Source organism: Epinephelus lanceolatus, chromosome 12, assembly GCF_041903045.1.
Source record: "Epinephelus lanceolatus isolate andai-2023 chromosome 12, ASM4190304v1, whole genome shotgun sequence".
Lineage (NCBI taxonomy): Eukaryota > Metazoa > Chordata > Actinopteri > Perciformes > Serranidae > Epinephelus > Epinephelus lanceolatus.
The window spans coordinates 36,951,295-36,973,159 of record NC_135745.1 but is presented as its reverse complement, the minus strand read 5'-3'; the positions used below and the strand labels follow the sequence as shown (position 1 = coordinate 36,973,159).

Genomic DNA, 21,865 nt, shown 5'->3' with positions numbered 1-21,865 from the left:
ACCGGCTCCTGATCAGGCTCCACCCACTGCTTCTTCCCACTTTAACGTAAATAACAAATCGGAGCTAGCTGGGAGCGGCTAGCGGAGTGTTAGCTGCAGCATGACCGGAGGGAAGCACAGCCAGTTAGCCTCCGCTAGTCTCTGAGCTAGCCCTGGCTCTCTGTTTGGATCCAACCGGAGCACCGAGCCCTGGTTTGTTAAAGTGGGAAGAAGCAGCGAGTTTATCGGGCAGCTGAGTGAAGTGGAGCCTGTGGAGGAAACACCAGGACCGTCTGCATGTAATAGTCCGTGGAGGTGCTGCGGTGCTCGGCTGCACAGATAGGAAACCCCTCGGCTGACAGGATGTACCACTCTGTCACTCCACTCTCTCACACGCAGGCACAGAACGTACGTGCCACTTGGCCGGGGATGTAGTCCGTGTAGTGTGTTCAAATGCAACCGACACAGGGCGACGTGAGGCGACGTAGACGACGCAACAGTTGGCTTTCGTCGCCGCTAGTTCTTTGATGTCGATTTGGTGTGTCCGCACCTTTAAGTTACTGTTGCATCATGAGCTGTAGCAGAACCTCCAAAGCTAACAGTGGGCAAACAATACATTCAAGTTAACTGCCAGTGCTTTGTAAATTATGTACTACTACTACTACTTTAATGTATGTGTGCAAGAGAAATACATGTATTTTAGATTTAGTAGTATCAGAATGAGTGGGAAATATCTGTATCTGTGTTAATGTAGTGATGCATAAATCTCTACTGACTAAACAGTTACCTTATACATTTAGAAAGGCTGGTTGAACTGGCTGGTGTCATGTTGACAAATAATCTAAAAAATGGTTTTCTATGTATTTGCCTTGTTGCTGTAGATACCCATTTTGTGCCTTTGTCTGCTGCAGTAAATCTAATAACAAATGCACTCTCTTTCTCCCTTTCGCTTCCCTTTGTTCTCTCTGCCAGGGATTGAGCTCTGCCTGCCAGGATGGCGTTTTTCCATGACCATGGTGGCCAGTTTTGTGGTGTTGGGTGGTCAGCTGCTGATGCCCGGGGTGGCATACCTCTGTCGCGACTGGCAGGTACTCCAGGCTGTCATCATCTGCCCCCTGCTGCTGATGCTGTCCTACATCTGGTGAGGAAAACACCCGAGCATCTGCTGCACTTTGACGCCAACCCTCTCTTTTGTTCCTCTGTTGAAGTTTAAAAGGTGTTTTTCAGTTCATATTCAAAATGAGACTGAAATATGCGGTGCCATCTGCTATCAAATTCTACATGTGTGAGATTCTGAGCAACCTTTGTTTTAATAGTCTAAATAAAACCTTGTGAAGCCGTCTATGCTTTAACAGATTTACACGCTTCAAACACAGAAGGAGAGAGTCTTCCCTCCAAGGACATTTTTTCACCAGTGAATTCCCAGCTGAGTTAAATGTAATGTCTTTTACATTAACTCATTTGCGGTGACCTCCACAGTCTCTTTTGCTAAAGCTCAGGCAATAAATACTCGTGTGTTCACCTCCATTTATTCCACCGTGATGCACAGCGCTCCACAGCACAAAGCCAGAAAAAGAAAATCCAAGAATATAGATCTTTATCGCAGGGTATCAAAGGCCCTCGACGGTGTACCTGGAGAAGAAAGTGTGTTTCCACTCAGAGGCAGTCAAAACCAAGAATCTGATCAAACCTCAAAGCTGGTGATATGATGCATTTCAATAGGACACAGAGAGCAGAGCAGATAGATGGGGGTTTCCATCATGGGCGGCTTATGAGACAATGCGCCTCTGGGCACAGACATGCAGAAGGCCCTATCACCTCCCCTGCATAAGACAGACAGTCTCTTTAATTGTTAAGCCTCTTTTTGTTGCTGTTTTCTGTGTCTACCTGCAGTCATTAGGTATCTCTCTGTAGTTTTGTGTCTCTTTGTCATAATATTAAGTCCATTTGTGGTAATTACGTGTCTCTTTGCCCCTTTTTGTAGTTGTTATGCATCACTTTGTGGTTGTTTTGTGTCTCCTTGTTTTCATTCGGAGCCTCTTTTTAATCATGTTGTGTCTCTTTGTGGTTGCTTTGCATGTCTTTGTAGTCATTTTGTGTTTGTTTGTGGTTGTTTTGCCACCTTTTGTAGTTGTATTGCGTCTCTGAGTCTCTTTGTGGTCATTTTGTGTCTCTTTTTATTCATTTTGAATCTCTTTGTAGTTGCTTTACGTGTCTATATAGTCAATGTGTGTCTATTTGTAGTTGTTTTGCCACCTTTTGTAGTTGTTATGCATCACTTTGTAGTTTCATGTCTCTTTGTTTTCATTTTGAGTCTCTTTGTAGTCATTTTGAATCTCTTTGTAGTTGCTTTACATCTCTTTGTAGTTGTTTTACGTGTCTTTGTAGTCATATTGTGTCTCTTTGTGGTTGTTTTGCCACCTTTTGTAGTTGTTATGCTTCACTTTGGATGCATTGTTTTGCATCTCTTTGTTTTCCCTTTGAGCCTCTCTGTGGTCATTTTGTGTCTCTTTTTGTTTTTTTTTTTGAATCTCTGTAGTTGCTTTGTTTCTTCGTAGTCATTTTGTGTCTCTTTGTGGTTGTTTTGCCACTTTTTGTAGTTGTTATGCATCACTTTATAGTTGTTTCATGTCTCTGTTTTCATTTTGAGTCTCTTTGTAGCTATTTTATGTCTCTTTTAAGTCAAGTTTGAATCTCTTTGTAGTTGCTTTGCGTCTCTTTGTGGTTGTTTTGCTCCTTTTCCTAGTCGTGAGTCTCTTTGCAGCTGTTTTGAATCTCTTCTTAGTCGTTTTTTGTCTCTTTTTGGTCATTTTGAGTCTCTTCCTGGTCAACACATGTTAACTTGAGGAGTCAGTTACCTTAGGCATACATCATGGTAGTCATGGTTATGCTGATGAATGAGTGAGAACAACAGTAACTCAGCAGTCAGGTGGCTAAGCAGTGTTGTTGTCTGCTTTAATGCAGTCACAGCCTTGCTGGCTGAAAAAGACTCACTGAGCTCAGGGACATGAAGCCGGATGTGAAAATGATATTTCTCACAGATACTACTGGACACTGGACAGTGAACTCAACCTGCAAAGTGCAGGGCAAGCTTTTATTGGCAAACCAACCAACACTGTAGCTTCTCTCTGCATGTGATACAGAGCTGTCCACACTACTGACATACACAGATGCATCAGCAAGCATGAGTCAGGCTTCACAAGAGGATTCATGTTGACTTTCTTGATTAAGCCAGACAGCGTTTATGGGCACAAATTGGGTCCATCACTGCCAAAGTGGCTGACACTGCAAATATAGGAATACAGCTGATTGGGCTGAAGAGTTCAACACTGCAGGTGATCTAGGTTTGCTGATTCCGGGAAAACAACTTAAAACCACACCAGTGCAAGATAATTAATCCTGCACGTACTCCTCACGTAGACTTCTGTTCCAGAGAAATGCAACCGACTGAGGCAAATGTGGCATTGTTTTTGCTGACTGTCCTCAAATCTACAGACATCTGCGAGGAGGAACCTGACCACTCACGGGAACATGTGGCACATTACACAATACAACCACCAGATAACAGAGCGTAACAAATGAAAGCAGTGACGGGGATAACTGGCGGGCAGTCAGGTGTTTATTTGTTGTCCCCACTGTAAAGACATCTGATTATGCTAATGTGAGGCCCTGCCACCTGTAAATGCTATGTGAGTGTGTGAAGCTAGATTTTCAGTTCAGGATACAGTTTCTAATCTTAGCTGATCATCACAGTTTTCTTCTCTGCATTTAATTAGAAGTGGCACGCTTGTTAACAACAAAAAAAAACAAGATTTGCTGCTTGTAGCCCTGATTAATAGAGATTCAAATCAGCCGTTTTTAAAAGGAGGATTCATTTTGACATGACTGATTTCTCATGTCTTATTAACGAGGACATCCCCCATCTTTTTCACAGGATCTTCCCTGAGTCACTGCGTTGGCTGCTGGCCACTCAGCAGTACTGCCGCTCCAAGTGGATCATGGGACACATAGCAAAGAAAAACCGATGCAACATGGAGCTTGACACCGATAATATCCTTACAGGTAATGAATACATCGATACTGATTTTGATGCTTTTAGCACTGATTTTCAGTTGTTTTTAAATGAACAATATGCGTCTCAGTCTGTAGTGAAAGTGTTGGCAGACTGTTCCATGTGTGAGCTGCTCTCACTGAGACCTTGACTTGACCGTCCAAAGGCAGTTGTCCTCATAGGTATTGCACAATCCCCTCTTGCCACAGATGTAGTGTATCATCAGCTTTTTTCAGCTTTAAAAAAGCACAAGGGGAGGAGGGGGCCAAACCGTACAAAATCTTCTAAACAAATCAAGCATCTGTGAATTAATAAGATTGTTCCACCTCCATAAATTATGCCCTCTTAAGCAGTAACAACAGTGATGAGTGTGTGGCTTCCAGTCAAGCACCTTAAGGGCCTGGTGGTATACCAGCTGCACAGGGTTTAATATTGTACAGGAGGCTTGTGCCCAACTAGTCAAACAATATGACAAATGTGGTATGATCACAGCATTTAAATGAAGTGCTGCCTTAGTGGTTAGACAGTTTCTGATATGGCGGAAATTTGTCAAGTCACGTTAGTTTGAAATCAGTGATGTGTTGTGATTACTGTACGTCTTGTAGAGATTATTTTAAATGTAGATATTAAAGTCTGGTTAAAGTAAAATCAATGGCGTCTTTCTAAACACATTATGCGTGTTAGAAAATACTCACTGTAAAGACTGTGAGCTGTATAGTACTGCATTGTGGAGTAAGACCGCTCAGTTTTTCACCCTTTTATTTTGGGAATTTCATCCTTATCATAAACCTGCCTCTACACCAGTGGCTCCCAACTAGTCCAGTCCGGGGTCCAGATCTGTCCTCAGTCATCAGTTCAAGGTCCACATGGTTTAATACATTTAGCATTGTACTTGCATTTGGCCATGTTGTCCAGTTAGTTTGTGGTCTCTATTAAGTAGCTGTCTGTTAGTCACTCACTCTACAAGAGGAGACAGCACTTTAGAATAAAAGCTCTGTGCCAGAAATTCACTGTACTTAAAAATGAAGTGTTTTCTTTTACAAGTTGGGAACTACTGACCTACACTATGTAAACACTAGAGCACACGGCATCAGTGCTTCTCTCCCTGCTCAGTCATTTATTTTATAATTATTATTTCGCTTACCTGCACCCACCAGACCCGTTATGAGAGCTAAGCTGTATGTGTTAATCAGCCACTGGAACCTGACCCCACTACCCACCAACTTCATGCATTATAGTAACGTTATGATTGTCAGGACAGAGGCCTGAAATGGTAAAAAGACATGGACTGTGTGCCCAGTGGCAATCCTAAGCCCCTTTTGCACTGCCAGATTTTCTGTGAATGTTGGGCCGTTTTGCCGGACACACAGGTGGATTGGCGAGTTGATCCGAGGTGTCCAGTTTTCCGCCTCGTAGTGTAGACATATTGGCAGAACCCTTTAAGTTTAAACAGACCGAGGCGCCCTTCCACAACAGGAGGGGCTGTTGAAGACTTGTGGGAGGAGCTGTTGATGACGCCGCTTGTGCGAGCCACTGGCGGTGGATAAACAGGAAACAGCTGATAGCAGGAATTAGCGAGCAGCTAGTAGCAAGAGGGAAACACAAACCTGACAGACACTGTTAAAATGAGCAACTGGGGAGACAAAGAATAGCGCGCCCTCCTTGTCCTCGCAAATGAAGAGGCCATTAACCGTCAGATGACAGGGACGGTGAAGAACAGGCCGACTTACAAGAGAATAACCAAAAGACTGACCAGCCGCGGCTTCCCTCTCACGTCACTGTTTATGTCACACGCTGAGCTACACGTTTTGTTACTTGCTCACGCCCCCCATTGCCCTGAAAAAGGCGCATTCTGTATAAACAAAAGTAGGTAGGCGGCATTTTGCTGCACTCCCAGATTTTGTTTTTATACTGCCAATGCTGAAAAAAGACTGACTGGGCTTTCCTGCAAATTTGCACAACTCCTAAGGGCTAATGACTCTGGGGGTCACAGACAAAGAAGCCCATTGAGACCCTGATGGTTACACTTAGCATTGTATGTATGACAGTTAGACAGGTAGCTAGCTTACTGTCCTAGCTCTCATACAGTTTCCAACGCCCCCCAACTTAGTGATGGCTTGGTGCAACAGCAGTGCACTGTGTATTGCCTTTACAGGAGGTTTAAGATTACATAAGATAACATTTACCTGGTTTACCTCTCCTGCCGACATGCCCCTGTGAGCACTGTAGCACTTGTGGGTGTTTGAGATAGTAAGGGGGGGATGAATTGGTTTAAGAAAAAGGGAATCTTTCCAGCTCTGTGTCGTTATAACATTGTCAGTACATGCAAATGACCCGGAGCTCCCTTCTTACCCGCCCGCCCACCATTTCTCACGCCTGTGGTTTGGACCCAGTGTGAGGTAGAATCATTGGATATGTCTAGGGTTGATAATATTAATATATAGCAAACAAAAGAGAGTAGAAAATATTTAATCGTAAACGTTGTGTCTTTTATAATAAGATTCCTCTGTGATACTTTATACAATACAATAGTATTTATAGTCTAATGAGATTTTTGGGATCTTAAAAGAGCCAGAAGTCCAAAAAAGGTTGAGAAACCCTGGTTTAAACGAGTAGTTCAGTAGTACACAGTGGGCAGGTAATCGGTGGACCCCCAACAGCAGATGACCGAGGAGCTCTGGGTGCTGCAGCATGTAGGAGGTTGAGCCAGGCGGTGTTTATCTGCACACACAACCTGCCCTTACTGCAGTGACACGGAGCTGGTTAAAAATCTGCATATATTCCCTTTGTTGCTTTGTCACACCACATTGACTGCTTCGGCTTGTTGATGCCAATGTAGCCTCCTAATTGGACAGGGAAGGGGCCTTCAGCGGGCACACCCTCAGTGTTTCAGAGCCGAGAATACTGCTTTGTTTTCATGGTTTTGAAACCTATTGTTATATCCTTGCCGATTTTTTTGATCATTAAAATGTTGCTGGGGGTTTGAGCAACTCAGAATACACATTTATTTTTGCTTTAGCCAGATGCCAAAGTAGTCCTTGTGTGGTAATATCCCCAGATGTGCCTTCCTAAATAAGCCAGATTGACGAGGTTATATCTGCTTCCTGAATGGTTGCTATGGTAACAGACCACTCTAGCTGTATCAGTGGGTGTTGAACATTACATTATGACACTCTGGGACGTTCATTAACTCCATTATAGCCTGGGCGGGTGGACACGGGCTGACACGATGGTGTACGCACGGCAGATGGATGCAGGTCGTGCACTTTGACCCCGGGGTTAACTGCGTCTGTACTCAGAAGACCAGCCAGAGGCAAAGAGCAGAGTGAACTGTGTTGTTGTTAAGTGGCAGAGCAGATTGCATTTGTATTAAGCTTTAACAGCTCTGTTCACCATGGTATACTTTTTTCCATTTTTGTCCCACCGTTGCTCGCAGTATTTATCAATCCATTTAGAAAAAAACGGCGCTACTGCTGGGAAAAAGGCTCAAAGAGGAACCACTCAGTGTGAAATTGACTGCACTTTTTTAGAGCTCAGAGACTGTGTGCTGATGCAGCATTGAGAAAAGTACATTGCCATAGACATTAATTTATCCTCTCTTGTTTTTATAGTAACTGGCTGTCCCTAACCGTGCCAGTAATATTTCCCACTTTTAACTGCTCAGCACTAAATACAGTGTCAGCCACTGATTGTGCTAACTGCCACTAAAGCAGAGCGGTTGAGCAACTTTTCTCAGGCGCTCTCAGACATGACAGATGCATGTGTGACTGCCGATTAGGTCACCTCTGGAAAATGAGCAGAATGATTAGCATAGATAGTCTTACTCAGATGTTTGAAGCCTTGCCAGGGGAACACCGGAAAACCTGAGTGGAACCGTCCGAGATAACCTTGAGGCAACGGTGTGGAATGCCGTCACGTGCCTGAGTCAACATGGACATACAGTGCCGCCAAGCAGAGGTGTGTTTCTGTGGCAACCCGCAGTGTGATACCAAAACATCCACAGTTTTCCATGCTGCACTATCACCTGTGGGTTAGGGGTGTTGCCTTCTCATGTAGTGTTCCTGTTCTTCTGTTGGTGTTGGCATTGTCATACCTGTCTCACAAAGCAGCAGGAGACTGGTTGCATGGGATAAAATGTGCTCATTAAAAATACATGTGGAATTTTCTGTGGTTGCAATGAATCAGGGGTGTCCTTGCTTGACTCTTTAGAGGACCCAGACTGCTGTCAGACCTGAATACTCAACTTGACATGATGATATAGAGCCTGTTGGATATTTAAGCAGGCTGATGATATTTGCTGGTATCACCTTATTATAGATTTATTGGAATTAGTGTACATATTGGTTGATTTTCAAACAAAAATTGGAGCACATAAATATTTCATGGGCTGCATTTTAGGTGTTCTTGACCCTTGTTTTTCTAAATACATGTAAAAGATATTTCTGTGGCATTTTATATATAACTTAAATTGCTGTTTTAAGTTGTATAATTTGCCAAAAAATGATATTCATGATATTCTATAGGCAGCACAGTGCTGCAGTGGTTAGTATTGTCACCTCACAGCAAGAGGGTTCCTGGTTTGAGCCTGGGGTTGGAGGTTTGAACCTTGTGGTGGGGGCGGAGGTTGCATGTTCTCCCTGTGTCAGCGTGGGTATTCTCTGGCTTCCTCCCACAGTCCAAAGACATACAGGTAAAGTGGTGACTCTAAATTGTCCGTAGGTGTGAATGTGAGGGCGAATGGTTGTCTGTCTCTATGTGTCAGCCCTGTGATAGTCTGGTGACCTGTCCAGGGTGAACCCTGCCTCTCGCCCAGTGTCAACTGGGATAGGCTCCAGCCTTTTTCTGTTGTTATAGCGCCACCCAGTTGCCAATTACAGTTAAATTTCTCCAGTCACCTTGAGGCGTCCTGTTCTACATATCTACCAAGTTTAGTAAAAATCCATATGGCGGTTAGGCCTAGATAAGAAATTAGCTCTCTAGCGCCCCAATTTTGTTTGATGGGGTCAATAATGGAGGGGTCCCCTCAGATTATGTGTGGTCATATGCCTACAAAGTTGTGTGGTGATGGGTGAAACCCTTGAGATGTTATACACCTTTATGTGATGAGCCACGCCCTCCGCAATATTCATTGCCTTATAGAAGCTCAGTTTTAGTAAGTTTTCCAACTTTTGCCAAGAGGGAACTTTAGATATTGGTCCCTAGATTATGTTCACCCAGTTTCATGCAGATCGCTCAAACTTCCTAGGAAGAGATCGATTTTAAGTGTTTTTCAAAAAATTCAAAATGGCGGAAAATTTACATAACTGGAAGTTATGGGTTCTTGAGGCAAATTTGTTCCTCATGAGGAGAGGCATCTCTGTGCAAAGTTTCATGTCTCTACGACATACGGGGCATGAGATATGCCCATTCAAAGTTTGCAATTTCAATCAGTTGCTATAGCGCCCCCCTTTGGCCAATTGATGTAATATTGCTTCATTCACATCCTCCCATGACCCTCTACCACTGTGCCAAATTTCACATGGATTGACCAAGTCAGTGAGGAGAAAAACGTGGAACAGAGACACACACACAGAGTTTTCATCATTATATAGTAAGATAGAATTTTTCCTAATGTACACAGCAGTCACAGTACATATATCACAACATAACCAAATGTGACTTTGTGGAAAAGATATTCTCGCAAAAACAAAACACAAGTTATATTTGGTAAATGGACTATACCGCCTCTCTAGCCTCCTGACTTCTCAAAGCGAGTTAACACTACTTGTCACATTGACCCATTTGTACACACATTCACACACTGGTGGCTGCTGCCGTACAAGGTGCCACCTGCTACTCAGTTAAACATTCACACACACTCACACGCCGATGGCACAGCCATTGGGAGCTATTTGGATTTCAGTGTCTTGCCCAGTACCTTGCTCTTCCTCCTGAGCCACAGCCCTCTGTGTTTTGTTATACAGGAATAATTATATGATGCTTCAACCTAGGAATAGTGGGGACTAAAAAAATAATAATAATGCATTTATGCAGTGACCAAGTGTCCCAAAAGAAACACAGGCACTATAGAATATATGAAATAACCACTCTTTGCATTGCTAAGCTCAAAGTCATGAAATAACTTTTATGCTCAAATACTGATATTGGCCTCAGATGTCAGATTTTGGTCAGTCTCTAACACGTCTGCTTGTTTCCAGAACTGCAGAGAGCTCTTCAAAAGAAACCCAAGAAGACGTGCATTGTGAAAATGGTCGGGACGCGAAACCTGTGGAAGAATATTGTTGTGCTCTGCGTCAACTCGTAAGTGTTCGTCTTCTGTATCAGCACTCCAAAACACAGTTTGAACATTTACGTGTCAAGGTGCTTATGTGTGTGGGAGGATCTGAACACCGGAGAGAGAGAGAGAGAGAGAGAGAAAAAAAAAAAGGGAATGCGTGTGTGTGCTTGTATGCCTGTGTGGGGCGAGGCGATGCCAGTCAGACACGCCATTTTGTGCAGTGGAGATGGCACTATTAACCTGGAGGCTCGATACGGCATTGATCAGTAGCTCTCAATGCTTTTGCCCTTCCATATTTGTGCTGCTCTCTCTTTTCATCTCCGGTGGGATCTCTCCTCTTCTCTCCATCTGAGACCTCATCTCTAGCTAGGCTGACCCAGCTTCAGCTCTGCCTCAGTGCACGGTATCCCCTTAACTCCCCGAGTCAGCATAAATTTTACATGAGCTGTGTCCTTATGAAACATTAGACAAGCAGGAGAGAGGGTGTGTGAGTGTTTGCTCTTGTTTTTGTGTATGCTTGGGGTGTGTGTGTGTGTGTGTGTGTGTGTGTGTGTGTGTGTGTGCGCTTGTGTGTCAGTAAGTCAGCGTTTACATGTGTGCGGTTTCTTTGAGATAAGATGAGGGAAAATGTGATAAACCTCCACTTAACCCTCTTCCATCTCCTTCCATGCTCTTCATCTTTAAATTGGTCTGATCTATTATCTCTGTATCTTCTCCCCTTTTTGTTTCTTGTCACCATCCACTTATTCCTCACCTGCTGTACATACTGTAACCACTAGCATCTGCTAACGTAGCCCTGTGTGTGCTTTATGACCCAGGCTAACAGGTTATGGGATCCACCACTGCTTTGCCCGCAGCATGATGGACCCTGAAGCTCAGGAGACAACCATGTTCCACAACTTCTATGCAGATTATTACACCATGGCGGGCATTGCGGTGGCCTCTTGCATGGCGCTGTGCCCTGCGGTGGGCCTGATGGGCCGGCGGGGGGGCCTGCTCATGTTTATGATCATCACTGCCCTGGCGTCACTGCTGCAGCTGGGCCTGCTCAATCGTAAGTACTCGTTGAGGAACACATGTCCACTGAGAATGATACCACAGTGATGTAGTGTATCTGTGGCAGTATTCGGTTTGAAGAAAGGATTTAGAGGTATACTATGCAGGATTTTCATAATGTGTAGACTCATGCAACCGTCAATTAGAGCCCCTACACAAATTAAGTGACATGGGAATATTTTAGCATATTATACATTATGTTTAGGCTGAAAAATAAACTTAAAAACATCTTAACAGTGCTAAAACATGTAAATTACAGAGCAATGTTGCTTACCTCTCCCAGGGATTACAACAGCAAAAGGGGAGAGGTAAGGCAGGAGGCACTCCTTTTATAGGTGAGGTATCCCTAAAGGTGAACGTAGGGGTACAGAAACTGAGTGTCAGACGTTCCACATATTGACTATGGAGGCCTAAGCATGTCAGGTGACAACAACTGAAACAAATTTTGTGTAATTATACAACTACATTTGACTTTGTTGCACGTATTACTGCTGTATAATTCTGTTATAATCATGCAGAATTAATTCCTCTCAATCATCTCTTATGACCCACTGAAGGAAGGCAGCAGTGTATTTATCTGCAGAGACTCTACCTTCTGCCTGGATTTCTTATTTCCCCTTTGTTCTCTTTGTTTGGGACATTTATGGGCGTGTACCCCCACAGCGCTTAGGTGAGGTCGGCTTTATATAAAGGTAGCAACCAGGTGCCAGACCGTAAGCACGTGCATCCGAGGGACACGGCACTGAAAAATGCAAATATAGCGAGGCAGAAAGCCAAATGAGAGGTTGGCTTTTACTTTCTCTTCTCGTATGTTTACAAGCAGTAACCGACAGTCCTGCATAGTATACCTTTAAGCCTTTAAAGAAGGCTTAAGTAAGGCTGGTGCAATTCTTTATTTCTCATATTGTCAACAAATCCCATGAAAAGACCAAAACTGACAATGAACTGATCCTGTCTATGTATCCAAAGCCTCATATATCTTACTCCTCTGTGCCATACAGCTCTGTTGTTGTTTAAAAACTACTTACAAACATCAGTGAGCCACACTCTGGCACTGCGTGACATGTTCCTTCATTATAATTAACATGATGTTCTGAGTCGTTTAGCCTTTGTAAAAGCTGAAACATAGATTTGGGTAACACTTTATTTGGATAGTCCGCTACAGAGAATTTATTTTCAACAGCGTATTAGTTAAGATTCAACAACAATTTGGTTGAACTTGAACTATTCACTTAACCCAGGGTTGGGCAACCTGCCTCTCCGAAGCCACATGCGTCTCTTTATCCCCTCTACACTGGCTCCCTATTGGTTTGTCCAAAAAAAGAGGAAATAGGTAACTGTTATTTTTTCAACATTTTCATTTTTCATATATCATTTTTCAAGGCCCAAAGTGATTTTATATTCTCTGAATGTAAAAATTTGTAGCCTATACAGCAAATAAAAAAGGTTTTAACATTTCTTCAACTAAGGGCCTGTTTATACGGTTCCGTATATTTCTGAAAATGGGTTTTTATCTTTGCGTTTGCATATATTCACATCATATATATGTAACCGGCGTTTTTCTCGACGAAAACGGAGATTTTCAAAAACAGCTTCCCAAGTGAAAGTTTTTAAAAACATCCGTTTTTATGGAGATGTGTAAACAGGTTGGCGGAGATTTTGGAAAACGATGACATTGCAACCCAGTTCGCGCATGCCCAATAGGCGCCCGGGAGCCACAAAAGCCACAATGGCGGATATATGCCAGGTTGTTTACGTTTTGTTAGCACTTTTGGGACTACTTATGAGCTAACAAATGAACTTACCACCACTACACCGGCGCACAAAGACGTCTGCTGTGCCCAATTTTAGTCATAGCATAGCAGCCAACTATGCTGCATAAGGTTAAAATGTAGTTTTTCATTGTTTTTATCACTAGCGGCAAGAGGAAAACAAATCACTGTGCATGCGAAGAATGGTGTTTGACATACGGCGTATCGCCACCTACTGGCCGGGCATGCTAATTGCAGCAAAAAGCTGCCGTTTTTGCGTTTTCGTGTAAACAGGGATATCGTTATCACAACTGATTGTGTAAACCTGATTTTTTTTTATATGGGATAAATAAAAATCTGTTTTTATTTGTAGCGGTATCCGTGTAAACAAGGCCTAAAATGTGCATCATACATCTACGACCTGGCACCTTTTCCTCTAAATTCAGCCATACCTCAATGTCGGTGGCTCATCTTAAGTCTCCCTAGCTAAGCTAACTATGTTGTGTATGTTGTTTGTCTTACTCTTATGGTACTATGGACCTCTCCTTGAGATGTGTCTGTAATAAAGTATGAATTGAATTGAATTGAATTAAATTGAAATATGGATTCCAAATTCACAAAACAGAGGAGAACAGAGAATTTAATAGTGTGCAGACAGATTTGTTTGCTTTCACCGCCATCGCAGCAAAGGTTAAAGTAGCAAATAATCATGAATAGCCCACTGCAGAGGAGCCACTTTGTGGTAAAAGATATTAACGAATGCTCATTTGGAGCTGAGAGGCTAATTTAGATATCTTCATTATAAGGCTCAAATATGCTTTTCGGCCCCGTACAGACTTTTTTTAATCCTTTTTTTGGCCAAAAAGATTTAACTTACATGTAGCTAATAGTCACATGCATAAATAATCATCTAAAGAGAAAACAAACAGCTGAATTGTTGAATCTCAACTAATAAACTGTTGAAATGTTACAAATACTCTCTACTATCTATGGATGGACTATCCAAATCAAGTGTTGCCTATGTTTATATATGTCAAATTGTATTGAAAGTACTTGCACTGACTATTACACAATAAAAAGAATACATAGGATATAAAGATTTGTGGCAGGCTGTGCACAGTGAAGAAGGTGTGTAGCCAGAGAGGAACCTCTGTCATAACGGATGTGTCCTGTGAGGTCTGGACAATGATTCATCACTGCTGTTTATTGACTCTCACTACAACTACTTTTATGATGACATGATCGTATTACATAAGAATGTGAATGATTACAATATAATTAAAAAGTAACAGAATAGGTTATTTCCAAGCCTTATGTATGGAGATTTGGAACAATTTTCCATTTAATGATATATGTTGATGTTGTTCATGTCACAGTACTGATTTCAGTCGTCTTGCTTGTGTCTCACATGCACCTGCAAATGCTAACCCTCAGTGTGCTGGATGTACTATGTAAGATCTGGCTGTCCTTCAGTTGTTTCTAATGTAGTAGTCGAACATGATCACAAACAACCGTTTTAGTCAATGTGTACCAAAAAGTGTTCCGAGCACAAGTCACTTTATTTAGTTACAAATGAGTGAGCCGTAATGTTTAACCTGGGTCAACACATCAAGGTTACGCTCATGTTTCATGTTCCTGTTTGTGACCTGACAGTGTGTGTTGACAAGCTTTGCTCAACACGTGCATGTTTTTATTTTAACGTACGACACCTGATTTATTTTAAGAGCACATGTGATGATAGCTCAGCTTTGTGTCTTTTACTAATACATATGTGTCTTATTCTCCTCTAGTGCTGGGGAAGTACAGTGGCCATCTGAATATAGGTATGATAATCTCTTTATTTCCTTTTGAGTCATGTGTTTGAGTTGGGGAGATAAACCGATCAGTAATTGAGTACTCTTGTTTCAGTGTTTTTTCCACTACCAGTCTTATCAGCTTTACATCCTTTGAATTGTCTCACACCATGCATCACTTAGGATGCTGTGTTATCCTGATGAGGTTTTAGAAAATGTGCTGCATACAGACACTCTGCAGTATTTCATTAGCGTGAACAAGCCCTGCAGAGACACATAATGAAGTCCTAGATGTAATTATGGCTAGCATTTCACTTATTTATCCCCTTTGTGTTGAAGACGGTGAGCCTCTTTAGTATTGAGTTGTGAATCTCACAACCAGCCTCCCTTCTCTGTTTATCAATCTCTTTATTCTCTCCTCACTAAACCCCCTGTGGGAACCAAGAGCTGATCACAGAGCAGTCCCCTCTGATCCTCCTTATGCCATCTTCAACATGTCTGATTCATTTAAAAAAACACTCCATTCAAACCATCATTGTTCTAAATGGGCTCTTCGTATGTAGGCCAATTCCTCAAATACTCATCACAATAAACATTAGCACCGGGAAGCAGTAACATTTTATTTGACCAAAGTTTATCAGCACTCTAGATTTTCTAAATGCAGAGTTTGAAATTAGTCGTGGTGATACACTGTGAAATGCTTGTGTGTTTTAGGAATAATAGACACATTTATTCTACATTTATCGGCTAAATCAGATTAGATATACATATATTAATGTTCTTTTTAACTGAGGTGACGCAGTATGTGTAACAGAAATTAAGATTACAATTCAAACCTCAACATCCTGGCTAGTCTAAAGGATCAACCAGATCTCTCTCCTGTCAGGTTACATCTTCTCAGTTAAGTTCAGATGAGGGATGGAAAACATTTGACATTACAATTTTCTGAATTTGTGAAACCAAACTAACTTCTTAAAACCATGAAACTGCAAAAACTTTGAAAAACAAAAAGGATGATACTTGAAGTAAAATGTTTCAGTTATATAAATGTAAATCTGAAGACATGAAGCGTTCGGTAGCACTGTTAATTTTGTTGTCGAAAACTATGACAAAAGTTTTTCGTCAACAACCTTTTTCCATGACAAAAACAAGACGATGACAAGCTAAAAATAGATCTTGATAATAAAAGTTAAGATGAAAACGAGATGAGTCATGATGAAAATATTAATGGTGGACAATCGGACATTGAAAGCCAAGAATGTCCGTGCTTATAATTATCTTCAAATGCCGCATGAGCGACGGGCTGGTAAACTCCAGTAAATAGTCTGCGCCAGGATGTTTTTCTAGCCAGTAAAAACACTCACAGTTGTAAACTGTAATTCAGCAGTAAATAATCAGTCGTGTGTGTTTGACTGTGGATGGTGGAGCAGCTGAATGGATTTGTGGAGTTGGTCAGTTGCAGCGGTGGCCGTTAGCTGCTGAATGGCAGCGGAGCTAGCAGCCACCGGCCGCCGGACTTCACAGCTCATCCCTGAAGGACTCCACTCAGTCCGGCCTATCTCAAGAAGGTTTATGGGTTGATGCTATTTAGAGTTTTAATCATCAACTCTGTGAGGGGACACAAGTTTAAACTTGTGTCCCCTCACAAGACTAAAATATTGCAGATTAAGAAAGAATTCTGGCTGAAATTTAGTTATTTTCTGCTTGTTAGAGTCAGAATTTACAGTGAACCAGGGTACAAATCCTAGGTGTCTCAGATTATTTATTTGTGGTATCAAAGTTTTTGAGAGCATAAATAGATGTTGAGCTTTTCAAATGATGATCAGTAAGTGTGTGCTCGTAAATCAGCCCTTAAACCTGTCAGAAACTGTTGTAAAAATGACAGTTTGAAAGTTTATTTGAAATCACTTGTGTTTGTAGAAGGATTTGTCTAAATTAAATTTGTATTCAACCTGTCACCTTGATTCTAATTTCTCATACATAAATTAGCCTAAGTGGATTAGTTTAAAAAGAAAACATATAGAAAACATATTGACTAAAGGTAATGACTAAAATGAATGAATGAATTAATTAATTAATTTTTGTCAACTGAAATGTTTTGAGTTTTCAGCCACTAAAACATTTGAGTAACATGAGTGTTCGTCGACTCAAACTAGACTAAAACTATGAAGGATAAAACCAACTGTGATTAAAACTAATAAGCATTTTCGTCTCAAGACTAAGACTAAAATAGCTGTCGAAATTAACACTGATAGTGATTAAACTTCACAATTTGGTAGCTTAGAAAAATTCAAAATCTCATTGCCTTTCTTTGCCTCCATGCGTCCATATATATTTTTCAGCCCTTGAATTCCTAGCAATCCTTTGCCTCTTCTTTGTATGATGTTTAGTGGGGCTGAAATGCTGCAAGATCATCTGTAAAATACAATAATTTACTGCAAGACTTGAACATATTGTATCTTGTGCCCCTGCCTCGGTCCTCATTTCCATATGTCTTTTACAGATTACACAGGGACGCTGAATAAGAACTTTTCCATCGCATTCTCCATCATCGGCATGTTCTCCTCCCACGCAGTCAGCAACCTGAGCATCTTCTTCTGTGCTGAGATCACACCCACTGTGATCAGGTAGGCCCACTGAAACAGCGAGACTGTACTATTATAGGGGGACGAAATGTGGAAAAATGTGCTTTACTCCCGAGGAGTTTCTGCTTTGAATGTATAGGATATTGTTTGTCATTACATATGTGGGCAGCTAGTCCATAATGTGTTCACACTTGCTCCACGTAGCATCGTCAAGCCATCGGGTTGAGAAGTGCTGTAGAAATTTGAAGTGCTCCTTCTACACCTGTTATAATACCTGGATCAGTTTATAATTCATTTACTACAGTGCCTAGTGTCCATAGCATCACATGGTCCTGCAGATGGATTAGCTGCTCCACCTCCTGTTAAAGGACGGTATGAAATCATTGAACAGACTCTCACGGTCCGGTGTCAAATGTAATCCCCATCTTGTACAAATTAGCCATCCCCTTTGAGAATATATGACACAGCACTGGATGTTCATTATCTGGGGTTATGTAAGGGGTGTTGTTCTACTGACAGTGCTCTGAGGGCGCCCTCTGGTGGTGCTTTTAGGCAATCATGGGAGAGGAAAAGGACTGCATGTAGAGGAGGGCGTTTGGTGGTGCTGCAGCACTCTCTGCTGCTATTTGCTAAAATGGCAGCAATATGTCAACAGAGGCATTCATGGCCAAACATGAGATCCTCCCTTTATAGAAGTGATTTAGGTGACAGTTGAGAACAACATATAATTCATTCATTCACTTTAATTGTAGTGAACCCTCTTCTCTTTGGCTGCTTTCTAGGAGGTTTATGAGGTCTTTTGGTATGTGTGGTCATAAATCCTTAATCCTACCGTGTGATAACATTTTCCATCTCATCACAGGGGTGGTGGGCTGGGTCTGGTCTTAGCCAGCGCTGGCTTCGGCATGCTGACTGCACCCATCATGGAGCTCCACAATCAGAAGGGCTATTTCCTTCACCACATTATCTTTGCCTGCTGCACTCTCATCTGCATCATCTGCATTCTCCTGCTGCCTGAGACACGCTACCAGCCCCTCCCTGAGACCCTGGCCGATGGCGAGAGCTACACCCGTCAACCTTTCATTCCTCCAAGGAAACCTGGCGAGCAGGGCCTGCTGGTCCAATCTGAGAGCAGCAGGGACTACACCAGGGTGCATGACACGCCGCTCCACGAGGTAGCCGCCACCGCGGCGTCCACTATGGATTCCACCGCCTCTTCAGCTGTTGATTTGACCGCTCCGTCGGTCGCAGATATATTGGCTCCCACGTTCATGGAGGTGCATCCTGGCAAGCCTGAGCCTAAAGACCCCAACGGTCACTCTGTTTCATCTTTGTCCATGACTCCCCTCAAAGCCTTGGGTAAAGACAGCGTCATACATGTCAGTAAAGAGCACCTGCTGTCTTCCACTCCTTTACACAAACCCCCGTGCGTCACAGACCCACTTTTAGCCAATGCTGAAGAACCTCCAGCAATAGTCCTGGAATCTGTTGATCCATTGACGGATCCTGTCATTCTTGAAATGAATGACATTGGTCCTTCACCTACAAAAGAGTCAGTTGCTACCCCTTTCCCTTCATTAGAACCTTCCACTCCCCCCATCTCTCAAACTGTGCCTGCCTCCTTATTGATCTGCACCACGCCCATCATCGAACCCCCGCCTAGCTCCACGTTAGAATCCCCCAGCCCGGTGGGACATGAGATCAACGATATCGCCCCACACGCACCTTTGCTAGAGCCCACTCATGCCACTTTAGAGGACTCCCTTACTCCATCTATGCATGACAGCCTTCCTCCATCCCCTACCCCCTCTGCTCCGATTACAGATCTCATAGACAACACTTCCTCTGATGCTCCACCCCCCATTAGCGTACACACTGACATTCCCATCCACTTAGAAATAGTAGAGGATTCTACATCAACTCCTCCCACTAGAGACTCCCCCATACCTCCTGTCATACACCCCCAGTCGCCGCAGTTGGACCCCACCTCTCCCTGTGTCAATGAAATATCTCCTTGTTCTCCTTCTCCCCCTAGCCCAGTCACCGTTTCCCCTTCACCCACTCCCCCTCCACCCATTGACTCAGGCCATACGCCTCCAGAGCCCTTTTCCACTCCCCCTGTCATAGATACTGTCAATACCACTGCACCGGTTCCTACCATTCTCCCTGTCACAGACATTGTGCACACTTCCACTCCAGAATCTACCACTCTGACTGTTCAGCCCACGCAGGATTCAGCTGCTTCCCTCGCCATAGATTCAGCGCCAACTTCAGGCTCTACAGAAGCAACTCCCCTCTCTCTAATGGACTGCACCGTCTCCTCCCCCATAGACTCTGGTATGCTTTCCCTTAGGGACAGTGCCAGCACAGACAACAACACCGTCAATGGTGTGGCGTCATTATGATCCAGCGTTGCAACCAGGAGGAGAAGCTTTACGGTTGCGCGAGGAAGCAGCCCATGCCACATGAATAACCCCAAAGGGGGTGATGAGGGGGGCGTGAACTGTCCTACTCAGACTTCAGGCACTGAGACTGTCCCCACCTGGAGTTGAGTAGACATGTCTTATGGAGATGCTGTATGTTTCTCAATGTCTCCCTCTCCCCCCGACCCTTCCTGCATTTAGCCAATAAATGAGACCACGTAAGTGAGAGAGTGCCAGAGGCTGGTTTGTGACAATGTGACAGTATCTTCTGCTCTTTTTGAATGTCACTGGAAATCACCAGCCTATAAACTACTTTGATGTAAATGAATGGGAAATCACTGTCTGTCGTTTTAAAGAGACTTGCAACTATACCCACAATCACTGAGAGGACTGGTGAGAAATACGATGATGCTTAAAAACAAAAAAACAAAAAAAATCAAATCACTGGTACTTTTCCTCAAATGAAATGTCCGTCTAACATATTTGTATAAAAACATCGCCTTACCTGTATGGACAGAAAAAAAAACAAAAAAAAGAAACTGAATGTTACAGCATATTTTTTGCCATTGCAGAGGTAAACAATCCAAATTGGAGTGATTTTTCTAAATGCAACGCCAAAAACTACTCTGACCAAAATCAAATGTAGACATAGTGCCAAAAAAAAAAAAAGCATAAATACAGTATTTGCCTGTTTGGTGCATTCCCCTGACATCGACTGTATGTGGATTAAAGTGAACCCTGTTTCGAAGTTCAGAAATTGAAAATAATTGAATTGTTAATCAAATTAATAAAAGACTGAAGCTAAATCACCGTTTGATAAATCAGAATTTAGAAATGAGATTGCTAAATTAAGAGAAAAGAATGACCCATATTTTGTCGCTCTGAAGAAACTTTGATTTGTCCGATTGTTTCAGTCAATGGAATTAATGGTATGCAAATGCTTTTATTTGTAAATGTGATATTGTAAGTAATTGCATAATTAGTTGTTGGGCTTCAGTCTTTTTTTTTTTTTTTTTAAATTGAAAGTATTATTTTTGAATAATCTCCCATGGCGTGCCCTTATTGTACAAAGCTATACTACATTTCTTACAGTATTTGCGGCACCTCAGTGTGACGCCACTTTATTCTTTGCAGTTGGGACAAAGCATGAAAAATAATTGTGAACGTGTCAGCAAAACAAACCTTAAAATGCAAACCTTAAAAACACACAGAAGCTATCTTTGAAACGAAACCAGTGGATGACAAAATGTCGATGTGATAACCAACTGTCATCGCTAACCTTCCGTGTGTTCTCTCAAATCATGTTCCGGCATTAACATAGTTTATGTACTGTATGTCAGCGTGCTCATACATTCACATGCACAACAAACAACAATGCACAAACATGCAATACGTCATACATGTCAAAAATGACATTTTAAAATACAGGTCAAATCCTCATTTATAGGTAGATTAACCTCTTCATGATCTTAAATTGACAAACTCTTGCTTAAGGAGGCACTTTCTCTTCCAAAGCCTGTGTCCATGTGTGGACAGTGTTATACTTGACTTGTGTGTAACTCGACAGGTGTAGTTACACTTTTTTGAGGTTGTAATATTTGTCGGAGAAAGATGTACAACTGTGGATAGACCACTGTTTACAATGTAATAATGAAAAATAATAATTACACTTTACTGCACAACATAGGAGCCAACTGAATGATGTCTTGTCATTTTGAAATGTGATAAAACTCACAGTATATCATATTACATCTCTACAGGGAGTATTGGTGATCTATTAAGGTGTCATTCAGGAGTCAAAGACAACAGCAGACTTGTGTTATTCACACCATCTTGTGGTGCACTTAAGAAGAACCTTACAGGTACTCTACTCAGCTTCAATTTATCGATCTTTCGGTGGATCAAGTCAACAAACTTCCATTTAGAGTTCCGGTTCATAGAAACATTTAG

At 42.3% G+C, this 21,865-nt stretch overlaps 1 protein-coding gene across 1 annotated transcript in view; it reads left to right on the top strand.

Annotated features, from left to right (window-relative positions):
• The window catches only part of LOC117263627 (solute carrier family 22 member 23-like), a 57,250-nt gene extending 36,819 nt beyond the window's left edge, over positions 1-20,431 (top strand). The window contains exons 4-10 of the mRNA XM_033637203.2: positions 952-1,120; positions 3,914-4,041; positions 10,228-10,330; positions 11,126-11,361; positions 14,905-14,937; positions 17,411-17,534; positions 18,355-20,431. Of these exons, the coding sequence (XP_033493094.2) occupies positions 952-1,120; positions 3,914-4,041; positions 10,228-10,330; positions 11,126-11,361; positions 14,905-14,937; positions 17,411-17,534; positions 18,355-19,897 (2,336 nt within the window). The 3' untranslated portion in view covers positions 19,898-20,431. The remainder of the gene's footprint in view (positions 1-951; positions 1,121-3,913; positions 4,042-10,227; positions 10,331-11,125; positions 11,362-14,904; positions 14,938-17,410; positions 17,535-18,354) is intronic.
• Positions 20,432-21,865: the final 1,434 nt, after the last annotated feature.